This window comes from Rhinolophus ferrumequinum, chromosome 14, assembly GCF_004115265.2.
Source record: "Rhinolophus ferrumequinum isolate MPI-CBG mRhiFer1 chromosome 14, mRhiFer1_v1.p, whole genome shotgun sequence".
In the NCBI taxonomy this organism is placed as follows: domain Eukaryota; kingdom Metazoa; phylum Chordata; class Mammalia; order Chiroptera; family Rhinolophidae; genus Rhinolophus; species Rhinolophus ferrumequinum.
The window spans coordinates 6,887,501-6,911,416 of NC_046297.1; the positions used below are offsets into that span (position 1 = coordinate 6,887,501).

Below are 23,916 nucleotides of genomic sequence, written 5' to 3' on the forward strand. Positions count from 1 at the left end.
GGCATCGTGGGGCCGTAGGGAAAGAGGCTCTCCATGCCGCACACGGGCGGGAGGTACCCTCCTTGCACGGTTCCGGGGAGCTGAGGCGTGAAATAGGAAGCGAACCCAGGGATAAAGTAGGGCAGGAACTGCCCGCCCAGGAAGGAGGCGGGGTCTCCGGCAATCGCGTTCTGGAGCGCCTGCAACTGCGTGGGATCCACGTGCGTTTCGCCTACGACTTTGCCCAACACGGAAAGAGCAGATGAGATTTTTTCCTCTTTTTTGGGGTGTTTTTCAGGTTTGGTGGCCTCTAATTCCTCCTCTTTGATTTTTTTGACCTTGTTTGGCTTACTTTGCTTTTTCTCCGATTCTTTGTTCTGCGGCTCGGTCTGCTGTCCTGGCAGAGAGGATGGAGGAGGAGGGGGAGGCGGGGGAGGAGGAGGAGGAGGAGGAGTCTGCAGCAAAGGTTTGGTGGGGGCACTGCTGAGAGACAGGGCAGGAGACGTAGCTGAAGTAGGAAACCCAAGCATGCCTGCACCGGGAGGTGTTAAAGCTGCAAACGACAACAGAGAGACGCCCACTGTCAGTGCATGGAGCCCGGACGCTTCACCCCGAACAGAACTGACCGCGGATGGATGCGTGCACGCACGCGGCCACCCCCAAGATCTATCCCCCACCCCAGCAAAACCGCCCGCACCAGCGTCCGTGTGCAATAGTGCTTTTATTCATTTTAAGTCCCGCCCCGCCCCGCCCGGCCCCCACCCCACCCCCAAACGCCAAGGTATGTCATCTGCACAGGTTACCAACGTTTCACTCAGGAAACCAAAGGCTCTCCTGTGATGAGAGTCAGACCGTGAGAAAAAGAACATCTTTAGTGACAAGAACAGTGGTTACTTCTAATAGATACACTTTGCAAGACCTCTATTCTGTTACTCATTTTAACCAATTTTTATTATACCTCTGGGAAGGCAGACCCACCCGTCCTTCACTTGAGCAGTCTGATAATTACCACACGCTCACTAAAAGTAATTAGCTATCAAATAAAATGAAATCCATCTGCCTAAGTTCCAGTAGAAAAATACGCTTCCATTGAAATAGCGAAGGTGAGAAGCTAATGGCACAGCAATAAATAATACTGACTACTGAAGACACCAAAACCCAAATAGAGTGGAGTCACAGCTAATCCGGACTAGGACCGAGCAGGGTTAGGCATGATTTCAGTTTGAAGCGTGCAGGTTCAGTGACTCATTGCCATCTCGGCAATCTGGCTAACCGAGGACTTGATAGGAATTGAATATATTAACACTCAACTTTATCACCCCCAAAACATGATGCTTCCTCAAGGTTTGCTTGTAGTGCTCAAAAATGATCCCCCCCACCCCCCATTAGAGAAAGGAAACTCAGTACTCAGGAGCAGATAACATGTGGGGGTGTGACTCCTATCTTCATGCAAGAGACCTTTGCTGGGTTTCAGGTGCCCCCTCTAATGTAATGGCTGGTGATAACCGATTACAAAGCCATCCTTACGAGCTGGAGAGTTGGGTAAGAAATGAAATGACAGCTCAGGCTAGAAAAGGGAGTTGCAAAAGTCTGTGCCTTTCCTGAATGTGTTTCTTGGAGGCCAGTGAAGTGGACTGCCAGAGAAACAGACTGGGTGGGTGGTGGCTCATTCTTGACCGAGGGAAGGCTCCCCCCACCCAGTGATAATGACAAGGGTTGTAATGGAGGCCTGCTGGGCTGATGGAAGAATCAACCAGGACAGGATGAATGAAGTTTAAATGATGAGTGAACAGCTGTAGAGAGAATGTAGAGAGAAAGACAATCATCTTTTTAATATTGGTCAAAGTCTTACCTCCGTGCTAAGTGCGACATTTGGGGGTTACGATGAAAAAAAGAAAGAAAAGTGACAGAAAAAACTGCATGCTTCTACTTCTGCAGCTAGGAAAAAAAACACACAAAACTTTCGTTTCTTAATTGGTTTTTGCCTGGCTGAGAAGGCTCTTCTTCGGCTTAGCAGTCAAGAGTCTATGAAGTCCTCCACATCACTTTCAACTTGACCCTAGTCATGATCATATTAATATCAACCAGCCTAGCTTATTACCGGCTGCTCTTCTTTTTAACCTTACCACACCCAACTCTTCTGTGCTCTGCTTTGAAATACATTCTGTAGTTGGTGCAGTGACAGTCAGACACTATTCTCCCAACATCCTCCAGGGTAAGTGGGGACAGATGCTAAAAAGTCCATGTTTTAAGGAAGAAAGTGGAATCCGAGAGCTGCAGATATTCAAAATGCAGGAAAAGAAACAAAATCCTTGAAAGTAACATTGTATTTCAGAGACACTGATAACAGTAGCGACATTTTACAGAAGAAGGGCTGGCACGTTTGAAATCTAAATGAAAATGACTTAAGCTTTGCAAGGGAGGAAGGAAGGAATTCCCTGATCTTTAATCCAAATTAGTAGGATAGATTTCTTGTTTCCTGGGACTGACACTTGGCCCTAGAGAAAACTGCGAAGGGCTGTAGTTGCTTTGGGAGGGCCAAACCCTCAACTTCCTTACCTTTATTCCTATACTACAATGCCTGGTACCTTCATCTTCCTTCTACTTGCGTCTCCATAAAATTTTATGTGCAAGAAAGAACCAAAGATATGAATACACCTATTTCTGAAATGGCTGACTATATACTAGATTAGACAATTGTTTAGTTTTTTTCCCACTATGGTATTCTGATTGGATCATATTCTATGCTAGTTTTCACTTATCAGAGGATAATGCGCTAAGTCAAAGGAATTACTATCTAAACACAGAATTTCAGGCATAGTAATTCTGGTGGCAAATGCTTTCTCAAGGACAAAAGAGCCTTCCTTGCATTGCTAGAATGATACTATGTTGATAGCCAGCTTCTTTTGCTTACTCATGAAGCCAACCTTTTCTACATCTAGGACCACGAGACTTTATACTCAATAACTACACTTCCTTTCACCTAGTGCTTTTCTTCCCCAAATCTAAGGAAATTGCTGGCTCACCTATCTCTGTGACATGAGAATCTAAGACAAGAGACATTTTAAGGAACTAAGAGACTTACAGAAAAATAGCCATGGTGGTTAGAAAGCAAGATGGATCACTAGTTGTTGACTAGGCTGTGACATCAGCTGGGATATGTAGGTTCCTATCAGGAGGTCATACAATGAGGTAAGGAGAATTTTTTAGAAGACTGCAATAGTCTCCTAAAATCCCAGCTACTATAGTCAAACACTATCAGGGATTTCCAGGAATTCAACATCTTGAGGAGTCAGCTGAGTTAAATAATCAGCTGTTAAATAAAAATGTTCAGAAAAGGGATGCAGGTTAAGATACTGAACAATGCACATCGGGCCTACTATTACTAGCGAAAGACGTAAACCTGTAAAACTGTGCAATCAGAAGTTCAGTAGCCAACTGATGTAGCAAAACCAGAAAGAGAAGAGACACACTCAACGGTAATCATGCTGCAGAAAAAGCAGCATTCATTCCCGTTCCCTAACTCCTACTCCAATTCTTGGAAATTTAACTGAGAGCTTAAGGTTTATCTTCCGATAATCTCAAACGACCATCATCTCGTCTGGTTTTGTTTCCCTGAACCAGCTGCCTACTCCCAAAAGTAATGCTTTCCGAAGAAAATGCCTAGCTCACAATGCGTTCGATATGGTTCCTCTCCGCTCATTTCTTTGCTCTATGCCTCCCAGAGGGAAAATTTAGTTTTGAGGTGAAAATAAAACTAATTACATGCAAGGGGCCAAAGACAATTGTGATAAAAATCATTGAAGACTTACTCTTATCTAGATGTACTCCAAATGTGCTAGTAAATTACACTCAAGTATGAAAAAAATGCAAAAGGCATGTTCTGCAGTTCCATTTAAGGAAATTGGGTTAGGCAGTATTTCCAAACACTAACAGAACGTATAAGCATCAGATTCTGCTTAAAATGATAATGTAAATATGCTAAAAATAGGAAACCAAGTTACTTTTCTATTCATCTTGAGCAAAATGCCAAAGGAAGCTAAGATCCTAAAGGATAAAACGTAAATGTAACGTTCTCTAATTTTTCTCCAGGTGCAGAAGCACATGACTTTCCATTGCCACGTTCCCTTTTTGTACATGATCATGATAGAAAAAGACAACGTGGAAAAAATGTCAAGCAGAACGTAATTCATTTCATTGAGAAATGAGCAGAGCAGGCACATAGGGAGGCATATGACTTTTGCAAGGGCCTTCTCCCTGGTCTCGAACGACTAATGTGAAGATTTCTGGGGAGTAAGATGAAGAGATTTTGAGAGCACTAAAGCTGGTAAACCAAAACAGCAGCTCCACCCAAAACAGAATAAAATGGGTGGTTAAATCAGGAAATTTAGAGGTTGATCAATACTAAAACTGAACACGTACATGGCGGTGAAGTCAATTTTTGGGGTGCGGCCTTTGGAGTCAGACTTTACAGGACATCTCTTGTTCAACGGAGTCTGTCTGTTGTGATTTCCTTAGGATCAAAGCCTTCAAATCTACCTTCGAAGGGATAGGGCATTTTTAAAATGAAGACTTTTCCATAACTAAATTCCATTAAAATGGGCCCAAGATGAAAATGTCATATCCTCAAAGTTTATTCATATAGATAACCAACTAATGTGAGAACAGAAATATTCTACTTATGAAGCAATTTTCTCCCTTGGTTTCACCTGGCTGGTATGTCTAGTTCTCCCATCAAGCAAAGGAGGTATTTGTTTGATGAGAAATAATACAGTAGAAGGATGATGGTGGAAAGATGGAAAAGCACAGCTGTACTCTATGACATGACTAAAATAGTCATCATTACCCACCACAGGTACATTAACCTCAAAAGGGTGTGAACATGGAGGTGTGGAAACTCAGGCTTTCACAGGGGGTCCTGTTGCACCTCCGCTAATGTTTAGAATCTATCTCAAACAACATAACTAATTCAAGAGACATTGCAAAGTGCAGGAGGTATGTTCACAGACCTTTTCTCTTTATAACACTCTCGGGTCTGTTTCGGTCTGTGATTTAATAAAGCAACAGATACATGTAACGCTGAGTGAGTTTCTGATACATTGCAAGATCCCACTGCTGAGCAGGACCTGCCCCTAACATCTTCCTACAACTCGGATAGTTATAAACAGGGCCCACATGTCAGGGGGGATACAAATTATATTTATAGCAGGTAGAATGAGGAGAAAGGTTATGTTGTTTCAGTATTTCAGAAACATCTTCTCTCTCCTCCCTTCTCGCTTTCCCTCATATAGGTCCTCTGGATACCAACTGCAGAGTGACAAAGCGGAGGGGCAGTCAGCAAAGGACCCATTGTCCAAGCAGAGGCCTTCTAATGCAGTGGGGGAGAAAAACAAGATACTCTGACCACTATTTAAGGGGGTGACTACACAAGCTTCATCGATCACAGATACTTGAACTGTTCTTAGTGCGTGTAAAATATCAAATTTTACTCTGTTTTACATAATATTTTATTTAATATGGTACATAACTATAAATTTTACATAATTGTTCATAGGTTTTTCACATTAGACATTATGTGGAAAACCGCTATTTTACATAAATGACCATAGGCGCTTTTCCACATAAGACATTTTTCTATGTGTCAATGAATAATCACAGTGCTATATAAAGTGGGACTAGAAAACGTATACAATCATATGCTAAAAAAAAAAAAATCAGCCCTTGCATTATTCTTAAAACAATAATATCTGACAGTGAAAACGTACAAGCAAAACACGGAACTGTCGCTCTAATATTGAAGGCCAGATAATTAAGAATCTCCAGACAGTGGCCAAAAATATCCAGATAATTAAGCCCAAATTCTTATAGGGGGGAAGGTAGGTGGTGTGATAGTTAAAGAAAGGGGCATTGCAGAAATGTTCTTAGGGTCTTTTCTTTATGTGTATGGATCCTGCTTCTCTCTAATGCCAATGAGTCATTAAGACACAGAACCAGATGGGCGGGCAGTGGCCAAGGGCCATTTGATATCACTGTCATCATGTCTCCAGAGTTAAACATTAAAATGGGGATATCTTCCTAAGATGACATGGCAAGTTTGGTTTTTACAAGAGAAGAATAAAATGGAAAAGTCTGAAATTTATATAAAAGTCCAATTTGTGCAAATGAAGAAAGCTCTCCTATGTGTTTTGAAAACTTTCTAGAAATATGTAATTATTTCATCCTAGATAAGTCTCTTTAGAATGTCAAAATTTCTCTTTAAAAGGATAAAAAATAACTGTTGATTTGAAAAATAAAACTTGCCTTAAGGAAGAAATTGTAAGAGAATTTTTTTTCTATTTTGGATAACATATAACTTTCACATAAGATATAAAACATGTAACATTTGTTATGTTTGGCTTTGTGACTGTCTAGCACACTATATTCAATTTTTTCAACCTAGTATAACTGGATACCTATACTTATTCACAAAATCAAAACTGCACAAATTATGTTTCTCTTAATGAACACAGAATTGGATTCATTATCTCAGGTTGCCTCAAACAGCTTTACAACTTTGTTTTGATTTAATTATATACTTTGGCTGGGGTGGGGGTGTGAGTAAAAGGGCATGGAGTAATAGCAATATATTTCTAAGGTTGTAAATTTATTTAAATAATAAGCAACCATGGATGCTACAACTATCAAAATCTTAGAGCAATGCCGAGTTACAAATGATCCCAGAAGTCATATTGTTAGTAGTTAAACTTGAAACATAAGCATTATTACCTGCTAGGTGTGATGTAGGTGAAGGCTCCTAACTTTTGAACTTGCTAGCACTTTTGGGGAAAACAAACAAACAAAAACCAACAACAACGACAACAAAAACATGTTCCTTGGAAAGAACATAAATTAACATACCGATTTAGTGCTTCACTTCCTTAATATATACACCAAATCAGTATTGCAATAGACGTATAAAAGGAGTATTTCTAAGACATAAAGACTCAATGATATAAATAATGAATATATTTCTGAGACACTGCTATGACCTACCTCATTTTTACTTTTCTGCATATGCTCAGGTTCACTGACTTCCGGGTTATTAATTATAGCCAAGAAAACATATATATTTCAAATAACTTAATGGCTTCACTTACTGAAAGGAAAAGAGATCCAAATGTACCCTGATCTTGGTTACATATGATTGGTGGCCTAATACTACCAATTAGTTAGACTGATTCTCCTTGAAATGACTTACTGTTTGAATTTTGCGGGAATCCGGGCAAGGAAGATGGACCGTTCATTCCAGGGAGAAGGACTGGAGGAAGGCCGGGGAGGCCTGGGTAGGCCGCTGGCAGGCTGATGCCGTGGAGGGAGCTGCTGTCCATCATACTGGGCTGCTGGACCGCCAGGCCCAGCACATCTGAAGCTTTCTTTATGCGATCGAGTTCTTGCTGTGCCATGAGCTGCCGAACGGTGGTGGGAGCCAAGTAATCTTTCTCCCGGTCCAGCTGACTCCCAACGGTCTCCCTCACTTTTGAAATGTGCTGTTTGGAGAAAATATGGTCTCTGATGGACAAGCGGGCAGAGTACTTCACCCCACACAGGGTGCACTCCGGTTTGGTGCCTTCTGTCCCACTTTGATTGATCATGAAAGGCTTCCCGATGTTAATTTTGAATTTCTTCTCTTTGGCCCTTGCATTTTGGAACCACACCTGGACCACGCGTTTGGGCAGACCGATCTCATTCCCTAGCATCTCACACTCTTGCATGGTCGGAGTTCGGTAGTCACTGAAGCACGCCTTGAGCACCTTCAGCTGAAGATTGCTCATTTGGGTTCGGAAACGCTTGTGACCTGGCCGGTCGTTATTTTTGGACTTAAAAGGATTGCCGGATCCAAAAGGGTTTGGTGAACTCGGGTCGGCGATGCTGGACGTTTCACTGCGGTCGGCGTTGTCATCGGGGTCATCCGTGATATAAAAGCTTTGGTCGTGGTCACCATCTTTGTCACTGAAGTGGATGGAGGGGCTCGTGAGAGAGAAGAGGAATTTTTCATCGCAAACCTCCGTGGTGGGAGTGGTTGCTGTTTTGGGCAAAGCATCAAGGGTTTTCTGCTCTTTAGGAGATAAAGCTGGCTTCACGTCTCCAGAGCTTCCCGTGGTGCTTTCCATTTCGGCGTTGCCCTCATCGCCGGTGGTGGCGTCACTGATCGCCGTATTAATTGATGACGTCTCATCAAAATCAGTTTTGCTTTGATCATACCCAGCCTCGGCAGGAGGGGCATTGAAGGTCTCGACATCCTCGGGACACTCCGCTTTAAACGAGGAAGGGCTTAACAGATTCTTGGGCGACAGCTCCGCTGTTTTACTCACGGGCGTTGACACGGTAGATGTCAATTCATTCTCACTGGAGACCAGATCGATTTTGGTTAACGGCAAAGACGGATAATCGAAATAAATGTACTTCTGCGGGCTTTCGCCCCCATCTTCGGCCGATATCAAAGGACTGGGGGGCAAGCTGTACCCTGCCTGCTTCCCTTCATTCCAGTGCCGAGAGCGGATGTGACTTTCGAGGGCCGATTTGGCCTTAAACAGAGCGCGACAGAAGGGACACCGTTTATGAGACTGGGCCGGACCCACCGCCCGGAACTGGCCTTTCCTTTCCCGGGCTCGGGTGTTCTGGAACCAGACTTGCACGACTCTTTTTTTCAGCCCCACTTCCCGCGCGATATGATCGAGCATCTTCCGGGTCGGATTAGAATCCAGCAAGTATTTCTCATAGAGTATTTCCAGTTGTTCCGGGGTGATGGTGGTTCTCAGGCGTTTGTCGCGGTGTTGGTCCTCACCGCTATTCCCGCCCTCCTTTTCACTGCCGTTGTTCTCCTCTTTGTCGTCCAGTTTTCTTTTCAGGGAAGCAGCGACCGTGGCGGGGGCCGCGGCGTGGGAGGCGCCGGGCTGGGGTGGCATTTGTGACAGAGAACCAGTCAGCAGCTGTCCGGTCATCAGGGGGTTATTGGGGTCGAATATCATGTAGGGCATATCCATGGGCCGTTCCAAGAACGGAGAGTGAAGGAACTGGTTCTGAGCAGCGAGGAAATGCATGTGTTGGTGCTCCTGCCAGAGGTCCAGGCTCGGGAAGGCCACCGTACACTGGTCGCACTGGTACTGGAGTAGCTGCGGAGGTAGACTGTTCTGGAGAGAAGTCATGGAGATTTGCAGTGGACTGGACGGCACCGGGGTCTGAGAGGCCGACGGGGGTCTTCCAATAAGTGGGGGTTGTTTGGGGGGCTGGGGCGGAGCTGCCGAGGCCTGCCCCGGGTCCGAGGAGGTCGATGCTAACGGCAGGGCTGGCTTGGCGCCTTGAGAAGGGGGCGGGGGGTCACTCTGCTTTGGCTTTTCTGTGGGATAGTCGGGTTTTGGAGACGTCTTCTCAGGTTCCGGTTTGGGCGACGGGATCAGAGGGGTACTCGTCCCAGAGCCGGACCCCGCTGCAGGGGCAGCCGCGCTTCTCGCTGCATCCGTGGGGCCCGACGCTGTGCAATGCTTGTACATCACCTGGTCGGTGGCGTCCATGGAGTCTTCGGTTTGGCTTTCGTCTTGCGCGTCGTCGTCTTCGTCCTTGTAACACTGCTTCTTCTGGTGGGTGATCAGGTCGAAGATCCTGGGGAACACCACGCTGCACTTCTTGCACTGGTACTGCATGTTGCTGGTTCGAATGTACCGTTCGTTGGTGAGTTCCCGTTTTTCGTTATCTTTCGTCTCTGCCTGGTTCTCGTAACTCTTCCGGGCTTTCTGCCGAGCGTTCTGGAACCACACCACAATCACCCGGGTGGGAAGATTGAGGACCGTGGACAGCTGTTCGATCTCATCGTCCTTGGGGTAAGCGTTGGTGTCGAAGAAGTCTTGTAGGACCCTCAGCTGGTAGTCAGTGAAGCGGGTCCGAGAGGACCGTTTGCTGAACGAGGCGTCCGATTTGTAGTGCTCCAAGGAAGAGGGCTGCGGGTCCAGGCGGATGTCTTCCAAAACGGTGATGGGAGGATTGCTGAAGTTGTAGGGCGAATCCTTGTTTCGCTGCCGCTCCTTGAAGAGCGTGTTTCGGAACCAGTGCTTGATCACTTTCTGGGACAGGCCGGACTTCTCCGCCATTTCTTGGATCTGTTCTTCGCTCGGGGAGTTGTTGATGTCGAAATAAGCCCTCAGGATTTTCAGCTGATCGTCTGTAATTCTTGTCCGCGGCCGTTTGAACTGAGAATGCCGTAGGAAGTTGGGGTCCAGTCCGAGCTGCTGCTGGCAAAGCTGAGTGAGGTCTGCGGAGAGCGAGTCCATCTGGGGCATCTGGAGGGCCAGCTGGGGCGGCAGGGCCGGGTGCTGCACGGGCTGCATCATGATGGAAGGGAACAGGGGAAGCTCCAGGGACACCGGCAGCTGGACCTGCGGGGGGGCCGAGGGCGGCGGGGGAGGGGGCGGCGGGGGCGGAGGAGGGGGTGGCGGGGGAGGGGGAGGGGTGGGGGGCGGGGCCTGCAGGGGGGTGGACACCGTACTTGGGATTTTCACTGGCCCCATGGACGTGGCCTGCGGAGCGGCTGGAGGCAGCGGGGGCGGCGGGGGCGGGGGAGGTGGCGTTTCTGGCGAAGACGGCGAAATCGGATACAGCTTGTCGTAGGCCTCGCGGTACTGACGCGCAAACTTCTCTAGGGCGCCGTATGGAAAGAACTGCCCGTGCACGTGTTCCTGGTGACTCTTTAAAATGAGCACGTTGGAGAACAGTTTCCCGCAAGTCCCACATTCCAGTTTATCCGAGTTTTCACCTTCCCCGCCTTTACCCTTCTTTTGCACCTTCTGCCTGTTTTCATTATACTGAATGACCAGCTCAAACCCAAAGTTTTCCAGCAGCGCCTTGGCTGCGTTTCCTCTGGCCCCTGAAGCTATTCGGGGGGGTGGGAGGGACGGCTCCGACGGTTTTGGCTTCTTCGAGTCCTTGCCTTCTTTGAGTCCTTCACCTTCGCTTATGAATTCTTGCTTTGGCTTTTCCTGCTTTTCGGCAGTTTCTTCTGCCTCCTTGTAAGGTGGCATGTCCTTCATGACTGGGCAGTCGGCACTGGCCAGGTTGGTCTGGTCTTGTTTCGGTAGTTTGCTCGGCTGCTGCTGCGGCTGGGGCTGCTGGGGCTGCTTTTGAGACGGCAGCGGGGCCTGTGTGGCCTGGTACTGCTGTGCTTGCTGCTGCAGTATTTGCAGTTGGGTCTGACCAACGTGATGTTGGGTTTGAATCTGTTGCTTCAAGTCTTCGAGCAAGGATCCGGCCATGCCCGCCACGCCAGGCATACCAAATGCGGCCGAGCCCGGCAGGCCCAAGTCCGGCCCCAAGCTGAACTCTGTCCCGGGGATGTAGAATGGAAAGAGAAACTGGGGCTGCTGAAACTGGAGCAGTGCTTCTGGGGTCATCGGAAAATGAGGCAAAAAGGCTGGGTTGAGAAACTGAGGCTGGAAGAATGCAGCTTGCTGTTGTAACTCGTGCTGGAGTTGCATCTGAATTTGTGCTGGTGACTGCGGTGGGTGATGTGTAGGCTGAGCAGAGATTAATTCCGGAGTTGGCTTTTTATTTAATTCTTTGGCATCTAAGTGGATATCTTTGCTGCTTACTGCTGCTAAACTCATGGACTCCAGCATCCCTTGGCCGGGACTGCTAACGTTGGCTGCAAGGCTGTGCCCACCGGCCACGTGGCCGCTTGGCTCCAGCTTGGCTGCCCTGGCCTTTGTCTGGTGTAGCACCGACCTCATGTGGATTTCCAAGGTGGAGCTTTGGCTGTAGGCCACGTTGCAGGTGCCGCACTTGTAGGGTTTGTTGTCTGTGCTGCTGTTGGTTTCTTGAGGAACGGGACTGGAGGCTTCCTGCAAAACCTTTTTCAACTTATGCAGATGAGAAACTGAATTATAATGGACCAAGAGAATGTTCTTTTGGGTGAACGACTCTTTACACACTGTACATTTATACGGGCGAGACGGATCGAGGAATTTTTCCATCGTAAAATTTGGCCCTTTTCTAAAAGGCAAGGTCCGCTTTGGTTCAGAGCCCGTGTCATCGGGAATGGAGCTACTGTCACTTCCTATAGGACTTGCCTTTCCCTCGTGGTCCACCTCATACTCTCTCTCCATTTCCTGCTCTAGGGCATGGTCGTCCTGGGCCATACTTTCACTCTCGGACCAGAGCTCACCGTTCACGGGCAGCGAGGCATACAGCTGTTGAAGTTCGGCTTCACTCAGTTCGGGGTGGCCTGCTTCCAAATGTTTTTTTAAAGCCTGGAATGTACGGAAACTGCGCTGGCAGAAATTACACATCGTTGCGGCCCGAATCGCATGATACTGGGAATGTATCTGAAGCTTCTGCATCGTCTTGAAAGCCAAGCTGCAGTGGTTACAGCGGTACTTGTACACGTGGCGGTCGGAAACAGAGAGGGGCTGCCTTTTCTGCGGCTCGCTTAATTGATCTTGCAGTGTGTCAGGAATTTTCATATCCTTGCTGCTATTTTTGTTCCATTCCGACGTTTCCATGGGTTCTTTCGTTGGTTTCTGCTCCTCACTCTTTATTTCCACGCTAGCCTTCGAGTCATCAAGACCTGCCATACTTTTGTCATCCATTGGACTTTCACCTGTGTGAGAGAAAGCGCAAAAGGATCACTTCCAGGAAGGAGGCCTGCTGTTTACCGTGCCAATAACTACTGTAAGTAGGAGACTCTACAAGTTTCTGCTTAATTGGTTCTTTGAAGAAATATTTATTGAGCAACTACTCCTTGGCAAGCATTATACTGGGCCCTGGGGATACAAAGGTGAATGAAAAAATCACCCCTGGCCTCAAGGAATTTCAGGATAGGGAAGAAAAGGAGTCAAAGATAATTCTAGTGTGCTACCATCGGTGCGACACCAAGCGTTGTGCCTCTGTGTTCGGGAATTAGAACGCACACAATATTCTTGGTCATCAACACTTGGGTCTCCCAAGGGCAGCGACAGGTAACCAGAAAACTAATTATGCGTCGAAAAATATGGCTCATGGAACATTTATTTTCCTCAGTGCATTTTTTTAAAAATCTTTCATCATCATCTTGGAGCATCACCACAAATGCAAGCCACTGAGGTGCGTTTTCTGCAGACTGTGGTCATCAGCAGGCATACCTGAATATTTCCCAGACCCCTCAGCTGGGATGGCTACAGGTGTGTCCCGCTCCGATTTTTCAGAGGCGGCCGTTGGCAGAAGCAAACTGTTTGGCATCATGACATCAGGGACAGGCACCTGTGACAACCAAAGGGGTTCATGTCAAACGTACCCCAGAAATCACAGACTCCGTCACATCTGCAGTTTGGCAGTAGCATAACCCACTTTGATTTTTCCAACCAAAGCAGGGGCATTTTGTGGCTCTTACGGGCTACTGCTATCCCTTCTAATTTCTGATAAATGCTGTTGCAATGCTGTATTGTCCTTTCTTAAAATATGGTTTTTGTAGGTCTGTTTTTTTATACTGATACTCGAGAAAGTTTGAAATTCAATGTGTCCACATGACTCATTTGATTAACATTATAGATATAAAAATAGGGTGACAAAAATACACACTATTAAATAAGATACGCCTGTATCATACTGGTTTCTTTTCCTTAAGCCAAAGAAACAACAAATGGGCCTTGAATAGTGATAACTGTGGTTTCTGTAACATAGTCAGACAGCTTTAAGTAGGGAAGAAGAAATTAATTTCTATGGACTCATCATTGCAGATTTTGTGTTGCTGCCTTTCCAGGGATCACATCACACATGCATCAACATTTGGTGTCCTTACTGTCATGAGCAACTTCTCCACACAGTCCGGAGACACGCTGTGCAAGTGCGTCAGATGCAGCTGGAGGTGCATCTTATTGCTGAGGACGTCCTGGCAGAGGGGACAGCAGATGACGGGCTGCACTGAGTGTTGTGACAGGACGTGCATCTGGATACGACTTTGGTCCCTACTATTGTAGTTACAATAAGGACACTGATAGAACTGGAAAACAGTGAATAAATATGACCACTCTTAGTTAATGAATTCTGAAGACTTCGGAGGCTAGCAGCAATACGGAGGGTTCATTGCATTGCCCATGACAATGTTCACGTACTTTTCAACAGCGTGGAATCATCGGGGGGCTCTAAAACTACCAGGAGCCATAGTCCAAAGTATTACAAAAAAACAGATTCATACAGGAAAGGGCAAAAAGACATACTCACCTGTTCGTGACAGAATTTATTGTCCTCTGTTGGTTTTGATCTCTTTGTTGCAACATCTTCTTCTTTTGCCAGCAGGAGTGGCTGGGTCACCCCTGACACACTGACTTTTAGTTCCTTTTCTGGTGTGATTATTCCTGATTCCCCAAAAAAGGATAGAACACATCAATTTCAAAAGACTAACAAATACAAATGTCAAAACCTGAAAAACTACATGTCTTTCAAATTGCTCTGATTTTAATCCACTGAAACACACACACACACACACACACACACACACACACAGAGGACACTTCTAAATAATGCTAATCTCAAAAGGCAAAAAGCACACTTCTTTGTGTCCACCGACTAAGTGGACTTTATAAATATATTTTAAAATGTACTCCTGTCTCATGTTTAGATAACCCTAGGTGACCTTGAAAGATTCATCAATAACTCTTGCTCTCTGGTGTCTCAGAATGCCTTTACCACATTAAAGCAAATCTATTCCCATTCACATATGCTAACTTAGAACATAATTATTTTTTACTAATGTTTAATGACCTATCTCTTGTTCAAAATGCTTGGCCACCAAACACGTCAAAATTCTGAGAAGAGCTAACTAGTTATAAGTCAGAAACAAAAGTAATACTCTTCCATGATGAATGTAGGATTGAAAAATGAACTACATATTATGCACAGATCATCTGCTGCTTTTTGTCATTTACTCTTTCCTTCAGGTGTTTCAGCCGTTGGCCATACACGTAATATTGTAGTCCAAATCTCAAGAAGACAATTGTTTTTATGAGGTTAACCCAAATATTCAGTGTTAAAGAGGGTTTACAATTTTGCCTAGATGAGCAACGTAATGTGTCGGAGACTCACACATCAAAGAAGAGAGTGTGATTCTAATTTCCAAATCTCACAGAAAATTCTTTCCAGCATCAATTTTCCCGATAATCTCCTCGGCGAGGCTGGATATTACAGCCACATTGGGAAGGCATGTCACATACATCTCATGACAAACACAAAACCTCATTTACCAGCCATTCCAATCTCATCATAGCGCAGCATCATCTGACCTTTTTTCTGCTGTTTATTATGAGTATTTCTAATTTTAACTTTCAATTTTCACCGTCTTCCAGTCAATTTGCAACTAAATTATTTCCAGGGTGAGGACACTATCACTGGACAACTGGGTGCAAATACATCTTGAAATGCAGTGAAGCTAAACCATTGATTGCTATCAGACCCCGCGTAAATATAGAGTCTAGGCGTAATCTGATTGTATGCTGTGCATGAAGATTTATCTTGATTTTTTTCAATCCACATACGGTTCATATAAATGAACAAATTGCACCTTATTGCAAAATAACCCAGTTTTAATTTAAAAATAAGGTCAAGGATGTTATGAAAACAAAGTAAAAATGAACCAAAAAATAACATTCTTTTTCCATCCTGGATGGAGATGCATGTTTCAGCCATATAAACAACTTCAGGAATTTTGAATTCTGAAAGGAATTTAAAAGTAATAGTGACTCTGAGGACAGCACAATTAAAATAGAATTTAAAAGACATAATGACGATAATTTTATTCCCTTGGGGAGTTTGTGGTAGGTACAGAATTCGTGCTATGTTTTCAACAAATTACACTGATAATAATTTGTGGATTTACAAACATTAAATTTTATTTCAATTGGTACATTTTCCCTACATACACAGATGCCTTGAAAAAATGTAGGTTCCTTCTAGATACCTGAAAAAATAATTTATCATATTTCTATTTGAATGAAATATTTGAGAGACTGACAAATTCCATTACATTGATCAAACACTATGCCAGGATCTGATAGCCAAAGATACGTCAGAAACAGGAATGTTTATTTCATAATTAATTCTAGCATCGAAAAAATAGGTTTTTCTTTCTCAACGCAGAATATATACTCTGTGCTATTGTTTTTAAAGTATTAAAAATAAACATTCAAAAAATAGCATGCTACATAATATTGCAAACAAAATGTACTGCGTAAGATGTCTGATCAAGTTGTAGAAAATGACTGCCGTTGACATCAGCAAATGCCCCTCAGTCCCTTTCTCCTGTGAGATTGGATGATTTTATTTTTAAAATTCCCCATTAATGGGTCAGAATATGTTCCTTTAAGAAAATAATACTGTTATATTCTCTTATCATTCTTTTGTGTACATGGTAGAAACAGACATGACCAAACTAAACATTGGTCCAGTTCCCTGTTTCTGTAACTCTTGGTGCTTGCAGGCAGGCCCTAGGAAACACATGAGGTTTATTCTGGTAGAATAAACCTACCAGAAACTCTTCTGAATTTATTAAATGCCTAGCTGTACCCTTATTTTCATAAGCATATATAGTCTAATATCGGTATTATAAAGGATTAAAAAAAAAGTGATTTCAAGCTTTGGAACATTTTCCTATGCTATGCGTTGGTGTACATGTTTGTATAATTAATCTGTTATTTTTATGCTTATTCATATTCATCAACAACATAGCTGCTTTTGAATTTAGTGATGGTCATGCTGCATTAAGAAAAATAAGAGTTAAGTTTGAGGGTCATTTCATAGCCATTGTGAGAACTGTTGGCCACTTCAATGTTTTTTGGCTACTTAATTAAACCATGATCTTAATGGAAGCGAGGAGCTGCGTAAAGACCATTTTATTTTTAATTAAAAAGAAGCTATACATAGAGACTAGACCCTCCTAGCTGTAGCTAGGCACCCCAGGAATGCATGCCATTGATAAGAAGAGCAGAGAATGCCAAAATGTGATCATGGAGACACAAACAGACTCTTGAGGGTACGGCAGGTGATCAGAATTGTTTGCAAAGTTCACAGAAATGACATTGTATGCATGTGTGCCTTTTCTGCTTTTCCAGGGGGTGCTACCTCAGGTATTATGGCCTCCATAGTGAATTACAAGGGCTCAACTCGGGGGTCTCTTTCTGCATTGTTTATCCTAGAAATATATTAAATAACGGCCAATCAATTTCAGGAAGGTTTTGATTAAGTTTGGTGATTACTCATAGTTTATGTCTGTAACTTTATTTGAAATAAACCCTGTTTGATACTCTAGACAAAATTTTGAAATGAGATCATAAGTCATTTTGTGTTATTAAGGACATCACAATAGTCTCAAAAAACAATGTCATTTTAATGCACTTAAACTAAAAAATGAAGTCTAATTACAAATAAGCACTGCCAAATAGATGAGCCAATGATTATCTGTCAGTTATGAGATTATTTAACTTGCATGAGATTGCTAATATAAAAATGACATAATTCATTTCAATTCAGATACCGCCTACTTAATAATTTTCAATCCCTAAAACACAGGAGGTTGTAAAATGGTTTATACTCATAACAAGTGAGGAAAATCCAATAACACATATGTACTCAAAGCAAAACAATAACACAAAATACTGAGTTATTATTTATGAATCAATGTATTTGATAACATTTGAATACTATAAAACGTGGAGATAACAGATGATGTTATTCAACTCCAAAGAATTTTAAATTCTAATTACCGGTACAGTCTTCTCTTTGAGGAGACTAGAGTGAAAGGATAATTTTAATTGCAATAATGAAGGTTAATTTCTATCCTTCCTCATGTTTACTCCCTTATTAAAAAGTGGTCCCCTTCGCCATGGCAGAGACATATTACATTTTCAATGCAAATGTATTAATCTGGATAAACTCTATATTAATTCTCGTACTGCACAGAGCTATAATTTGGATTATAATTAATCTAAAGTGGCACTAGATTTAAATGACAATATAAATGAGGCATTAGGCGGCTTTTCTGTTATGAATGAATATTCAGCAAATATAACTTGCATATTGCCAAACGCTCGTCCTAGAGATTAATGGCAGCAACACTGAACAACAGCTTACACAAACACAGTCTTCCTAACATGTGTTAATTCCTTGCTGTCTAAAAAATTCTGTGTTAAAGTGGGGTCACACTGTTTTCCCATCTAACACATTAAGATAGTGATTAATTTATAAGTTTGCTCATAGTTTTTGACATTTCTAACTGACATAAGGAAAACACAATATGTACATAAGGGGCTAGTCCATCAGGAGAAATATTTACCAGGGAAAAAAAATCCATGCAATAATCTTCTCACCTAATTGGATTCAATTTAGGAAGCGGAAAACTTTGTTAAAAGTTCATATTCGTTGTCAATAACAAGAACTGTGTTGAAGTCTGGGAGGTTTCAAGGCTAAATATTTGCATCTCAGTAATTGCTTTTGGTTGGTGCTTAAAGCCCATTTTTATCCCTATAGATACACGTGGGGAGGCATTTCTGCAGGGATAAGAATTTGTTTTAAGCAACTGCCACTATGCAATATTCTGTGTCCTCTCCTATGCTCCAGTCCTGTCTAGATGGTACAATTAGGCTCCCAAGAAAGGACAATAATTCATCAGGCCATTAGGGAGTGATGGAGCCCATTATTTATGCAGGGCAGTAAACGGTGCTGGTGGGGATGGAGTACCCGCCTCTGTGGTATGTTCCAGGCAAGACTCTTCCCTCAGTGGTAAGCCTGGAGCCATTTCCAAGAGATTTCCACAATCCATCCTTTACAAGGTATTCAATATTTAAAGCCAAGCACAATGTCATATACCTGAGTATTACGTGAGCACTCAGTGAACTCTTCTGTACTATCTGTGTGTTTCACCTTCTTCTGAAGCCTGGGAGTAAAGCCTGCAATCTCTTCTGGTGCTACTATGAACTCTTCTGTACTATCTGTGTGTTTCACCTTCTTCTGAAGCCTGGGAGTAAAGCCTGCAATCTCTTCTGGTGCTACTATGACAAAGACACCACTAAGCGCAGACAGAATCCTGCCCTCCCGGAAGTAGTCAGGCGGCTAGCCTAGCTGAGGTCCCCCTTAGAGTGAATACACTGACTACCTTGCTATTTTCAATTATTTTCAAATGAGGCTGAGATGGCACTACCCCTGACCTTAAGTGATCGCTAGGTACTTCAAATTCCTTGTCAGTAACCTCAGGAGCTGGCTTGCTAACTAACATACAGCTATGGCATCGTGGTTTTTTTTTTTTGGTTTTTTTTTTCACATTGCTTTAGGCTCAATACCGACCTTAGATCCTCTTTGTTGAAGTCAAATTAGAATCATATGTTAGCCACTATATCCTGGACGCAAATTTAAGTGGCGCTTTCTCACTGGACTCCTGAGAGCAATTTAGCATTGAACGGTGTGCGGTGTGGAGCAGGGAGGCCCTTCAAATACTTCTCAAAGAGAATGCAAAACTAAGATACGCAAAGCCTGAATTACAAATGTGGGATAATTTGGGTTTAAATCAAGTTGCATGTAAAAATGATATTTTGTGCACAACCCAATGTCTTCATAGTGAAAACAAGCTTCTTTATATGCAGCTGTCACTGGAATTCAAGGGAAAGATAGATGACTACCTGAAACTAATAGGCTTGAACCCGTTTCAGCACTTCTTCTGCTTCAATGAGTCCAACATAATAAAACTAGGTATAGCGTGCAGCAAAAGTAGCCAATGTAATATTCATTGGGACCACAGATTTCCATCTCATACATACAAAGCATGGATGAAGTCATATATTTGCCAAATCAAACACAGAAAAAGCCTTAGGTATCCACACCAGATGTTGGCCTAGGGTTTGTTTGTGCACAAGTAAATGTCATGACATGAAGGTTTGTTTTCAAAGACAGTAGCTTTCATTACTGGGATTTGTCTATTCTAGAAGATCAAAATTACCCAGCACCTAATCCCTTTTCAATGATATTTCCTCTTTCTTAGGCTGAATCATCTGTAAACTTTTTCACTGGATTTTGTTTGAAATGCCTCAAATAGATGCCCTTAAAAAGGGCAAATTCCTGAGTGTAAGTTGTAAAAAAGCAAGGAAAAAATAACATTTATTTTTAGGGTTATGTGGTGTGCAGGGGTGTGTGTGTGTGTCTGTGATTGAATGAAAAAATTCAAGTGATATCGAATCCTGTGCTTATGAAAAATTAATATGCCATCAGAGGAATCACAAGTATAGCTAAGATTAATGAAAGGCGCTTAAAAAATTACAAGCACACAAACTGATTTGATTAAAAAATAATCTCGCTGGTCGTCCTGTAATATTCTTCGACTTATCCACATCACATCTATCCCATCAGATGGTTATGATTAAAAATAGGTCAATGGGAGGCTACTGATAGAAATCACATGCAATGAATAGTAGTGGGGATATTCGGACAGTTTAAAATGAATAAAAGCTTTTAATAAGCTGGGGGGTGGGTGGGTAAAGAATGGATTGTGGGGAGTGGGGGTGGGAGAAGGAAAGGTGAAGGATTCTAGCATCTTACCAGAGTCTTTATTAGAGTTTTTGCCTTCACCAGTGTCTCTCTCACTTCTGTCTTTCTCATCCTCCTCAGCTACTGTTGTTGGAGGTTTAATAGCTCCTTCTACCTCTTCATTTTGTTCTTCTGTTAAGAAAAGCAGACCAGTCAGTAGACTTGAAACCCACACCCTACCGCAAATGAACCCTCAAAGAACTTTGTGACCATTTAAAAATGTGGTTACCTATGAATCATCTGCATGCATTCTCAAAAATGAACATAAATTTATTCAAAAGTCTGTATTAGAAGCTGCTGACTATACCCATGCGAATTTTTATCTAAGGCGACTTCATTTATATCCATTGAGAAAATGGACCTATACCAAATGAAAATAAAAGAAATCATTTTGAAGTATAGTTGAAGCTAGGAAAGACTGAAAAATGGTGGTAAGGCAGTTCTGTCATTTCAACAGTAGAAGCTTCTAAGCCACATGGACCCCACTGTTCCCTGGACCTGGATAGATGGCAGAGCAAACCAAATTCTTAGGAAAAAAAAATTCTTCGTGGAGTAATGTGATAATGACATGTTAAATGTAAGACAGGTGTTACTCCTGCCTTCAGTCCCTAGACCCCAGAGGAATTCTTTGGAATTTCTCAGAGTGAGATCTCAAAAGCTCAGTTACATTGGGATTTTTTTTTTTCTATAGGGGGAGCTATACGGGGCATAGGACATAAGAAGGTCTATTTCTTGTATGACAACCACGTCACCCCACACCTCATTCACGGGTTCACACCAGCTAGATTACATGGAAATCCTCATAGTAACTCAGCCCTATTTAATTATTCTGTAAATCTTAGCTATGCCGCTGCTGCTGGATTAATCTGTTTATGCAGTTGCCCTCTATGCTGGGTCTGTGTAGCACTAATCCGTGAAAGGCCCACTGTTCTCTTTCATCCTGTGATCATTTGTCTCTCACTGCGCTGATGTCACATTTTAATGAATTTTTAGCAATCTGAGTAATGCCAGATAACCAGACTCGCAACTCCCCACAGCATGGCAGCAGAAAAAATAAAAATCATATTCCCCTGTTCAGGTAGGAATGACATAAATTAGGAGAAGAAGGTAAAATGGGATTTGAAGCACCAGGCTGCTCAATTTCATAAAATCTTTAATGACCATATAAATTAACCCTGGAAAGGCAAAAGGTCATGGACACACATATGCATACACTCTTCTATTTGCTTTTGATAAGCAGAGCTTTTATGCCTTGAACATGATACAATTAACCCTTCAATAACCAGACAAAACGCTGCTATGGACATTTTAAGTGTCAAGCATTAACTGAAAATTACACACTGCATAAAATTTTCATTGCAAATGCTATAGTGATTGAAAGGGGAAATCGTGGCCCTCTCCACACCCCATGTTTTATTAATAACGTTCTGACAGCAGAATGAAATATCCACTGTCATATGTAGCAGCTGAGCACAAAAAAAAAAAAAAGAAGAAGAAAGAAAATGCTATTTAGTGCCTCTTTTGCCACCATACTCTGCAACGGTGTGAGCAGGACACAGCTGAGGGGGGCAGCTCCGTGTTCCACCGGGGGCAACTCCCAAAAAGTGAAGGGGAAAACAAGACATTTAATACATTTGAAAGAAGAGTCTGCTTCCACTGTGAGTCCTGCAAGGCACCGTACAAATCCATCCATTCCATATTTGCACTTTGCTGCTGAACAAAAGCAGAGGGGGTGGTCGCCGTGGAGGGGGCTCAGTCATCTGAGGGTTTGAGTGACGCTTCCCTTTCAGGCAAACACACATGGATGTTTGACTTTAAGAAGAGAGAATGGACACTTCTCATGGCTCTAGCCTGTGTTCACCCGGCAGTGATAATTACTGATCAAACACAGGCTCCCCGCTCCCAGCACAGGCCCAGGCTGGGTGGGGACACCGGCGTGGTTTGAAGGGGGGAGGCTGGAAGTCTGAGCTCATGACCGGATTGGGCTGTGTCCCTGCCAAGTCCACACACGTGACATGACGTGACATCCAGTGTCAGGCCGCGACCTATGGCAACCCACAGCAATTACTTTTCAACTCATCCTGGGGAAGGGATGCAAGATTTCTTTGAGTAGATTTACTGGACCTTTCCCCCAGGGCTGGAAAATGAAGTGTCAGAGTGCTACCAGGGTCCTTATCTTGAGGGGACATAAAATTGTAAGGGCTATCGCAACTCACATTAATAAAACATTGCGTGTCAGGAGGAGAAAACGAAAATTATGAAGGTACTCAAGGAAAAACTACAGTAGACTCTGGGTCTCATCAGACAGTTTTTTGCAGGGTCCAATTCTTCATTTTCTAGTATGTGTTTTAAGGGCGACAGAAATTCCCAGACATGTTCTTCCATACATCACTGTGGTGTCTGACCTCAGCCTGACCCTGGCAACAGTTTGAGAAATCTGAATGTGAACAAAGACTCTGTGTCAGCAGCAGGGAGAGACTGTGGGATAGACTCTCCCCAGCAACTTAATCGCAAACAGGAGTTCCTAAGGCCATAACTTAGCCCGGCCCATCCAAGCCACAGCTCATAACCTCTGGAGGTGGATTGGGGCACAGCCTCTGCTTCTGTGACTTTCCCCCCACCGCCTCCCTTTTTCTGGTTCTTCCTTTGAAGTAGGCAGGCAATTAGCTGTAATGCTCAAGCAATTCAGACCTGTTTTGTGGTTTAGAAGGCGAAAGCTGTTTATTACAGGTAGGCTCTTTGGAGCCACAGAACTTCGCGAATTTTTAATCATGCAAAAAATAATCCAAGGGTAACTTATATACACCATAAAGTTTCATACAAGTCCTCCCCAAAAGTCACTTTCATTCTTAGAGTTTTTGGAGTAAAGTTGACATTCATTGTGTAAATAGGCTTTCAAGTGAAAAGTATTAATGTGAGAAACAACTTTCTCCAGAAAAACTACACTGGATTTGGGGATAAGGGAAGCAGCGCTACGTTCTAATTTTCAAGTACCATGTTTCCTCAACTGTAAAATGCCATAAAATGTAAGCGGCTTTGTGGGGGGAAAAGTAAAGAATATACACATGACAGTAAATGTGTTTAAGGGATGCCTTAGACTCTGTGGAAAACTACATAAATTCCAGTACGTAAATTTTCAAAATAAAGACACACAGAATTCCAAGATGAAGATGCTAAGGCGGTTTTCACTTTCATTATTACCTTTTTTCACTAATATATGACATGTAGTAATAATGAAAGTATTCTAACATTTATTCATATGTTACATTTTGTGATATGAAATGTGCTTAAGGTTAAAATGTGCATTAGAGTCCAGTAGACCCTCCCAGTTCTCAGACAACTGATAATATATTTTTATTTTTAAATGTTTCA

The 23,916-nt window shown here is 43.1% G+C and overlaps 1 protein-coding gene across 3 annotated transcripts in view; it reads right to left on the minus strand.

Annotated features, from left to right (window-relative positions):
- Positions 1-23,916, minus strand: part of ZFHX4 (zinc finger homeobox 4) — a 174,966-nt gene that overhangs the window by 2,349 nt on the left and 148,701 nt on the right. For all 3 annotated transcript variants that reach the window (XM_033126110.1, XM_033126108.1, XM_033126109.1), the window contains exons 6-11: positions 20,557-20,676; positions 14,203-14,336; positions 13,781-13,981; positions 13,125-13,242; positions 7,217-12,604; positions 1-532 (exon numbers count right to left, since the gene is read on the minus strand). The exon at positions 1-532 is cut by the window's left edge and continues 2,349 nt beyond it. In XM_033126110.1, the coding sequence (XP_032982001.1) occupies positions 1-532; positions 7,217-12,604; positions 13,125-13,242; positions 13,781-13,981; positions 14,203-14,336; positions 20,557-20,676 (6,493 nt within the window). The remainder of the gene's footprint in view (positions 533-7,216; positions 12,605-13,124; positions 13,243-13,780; positions 13,982-14,202; positions 14,337-20,556; positions 20,677-23,916) is intronic.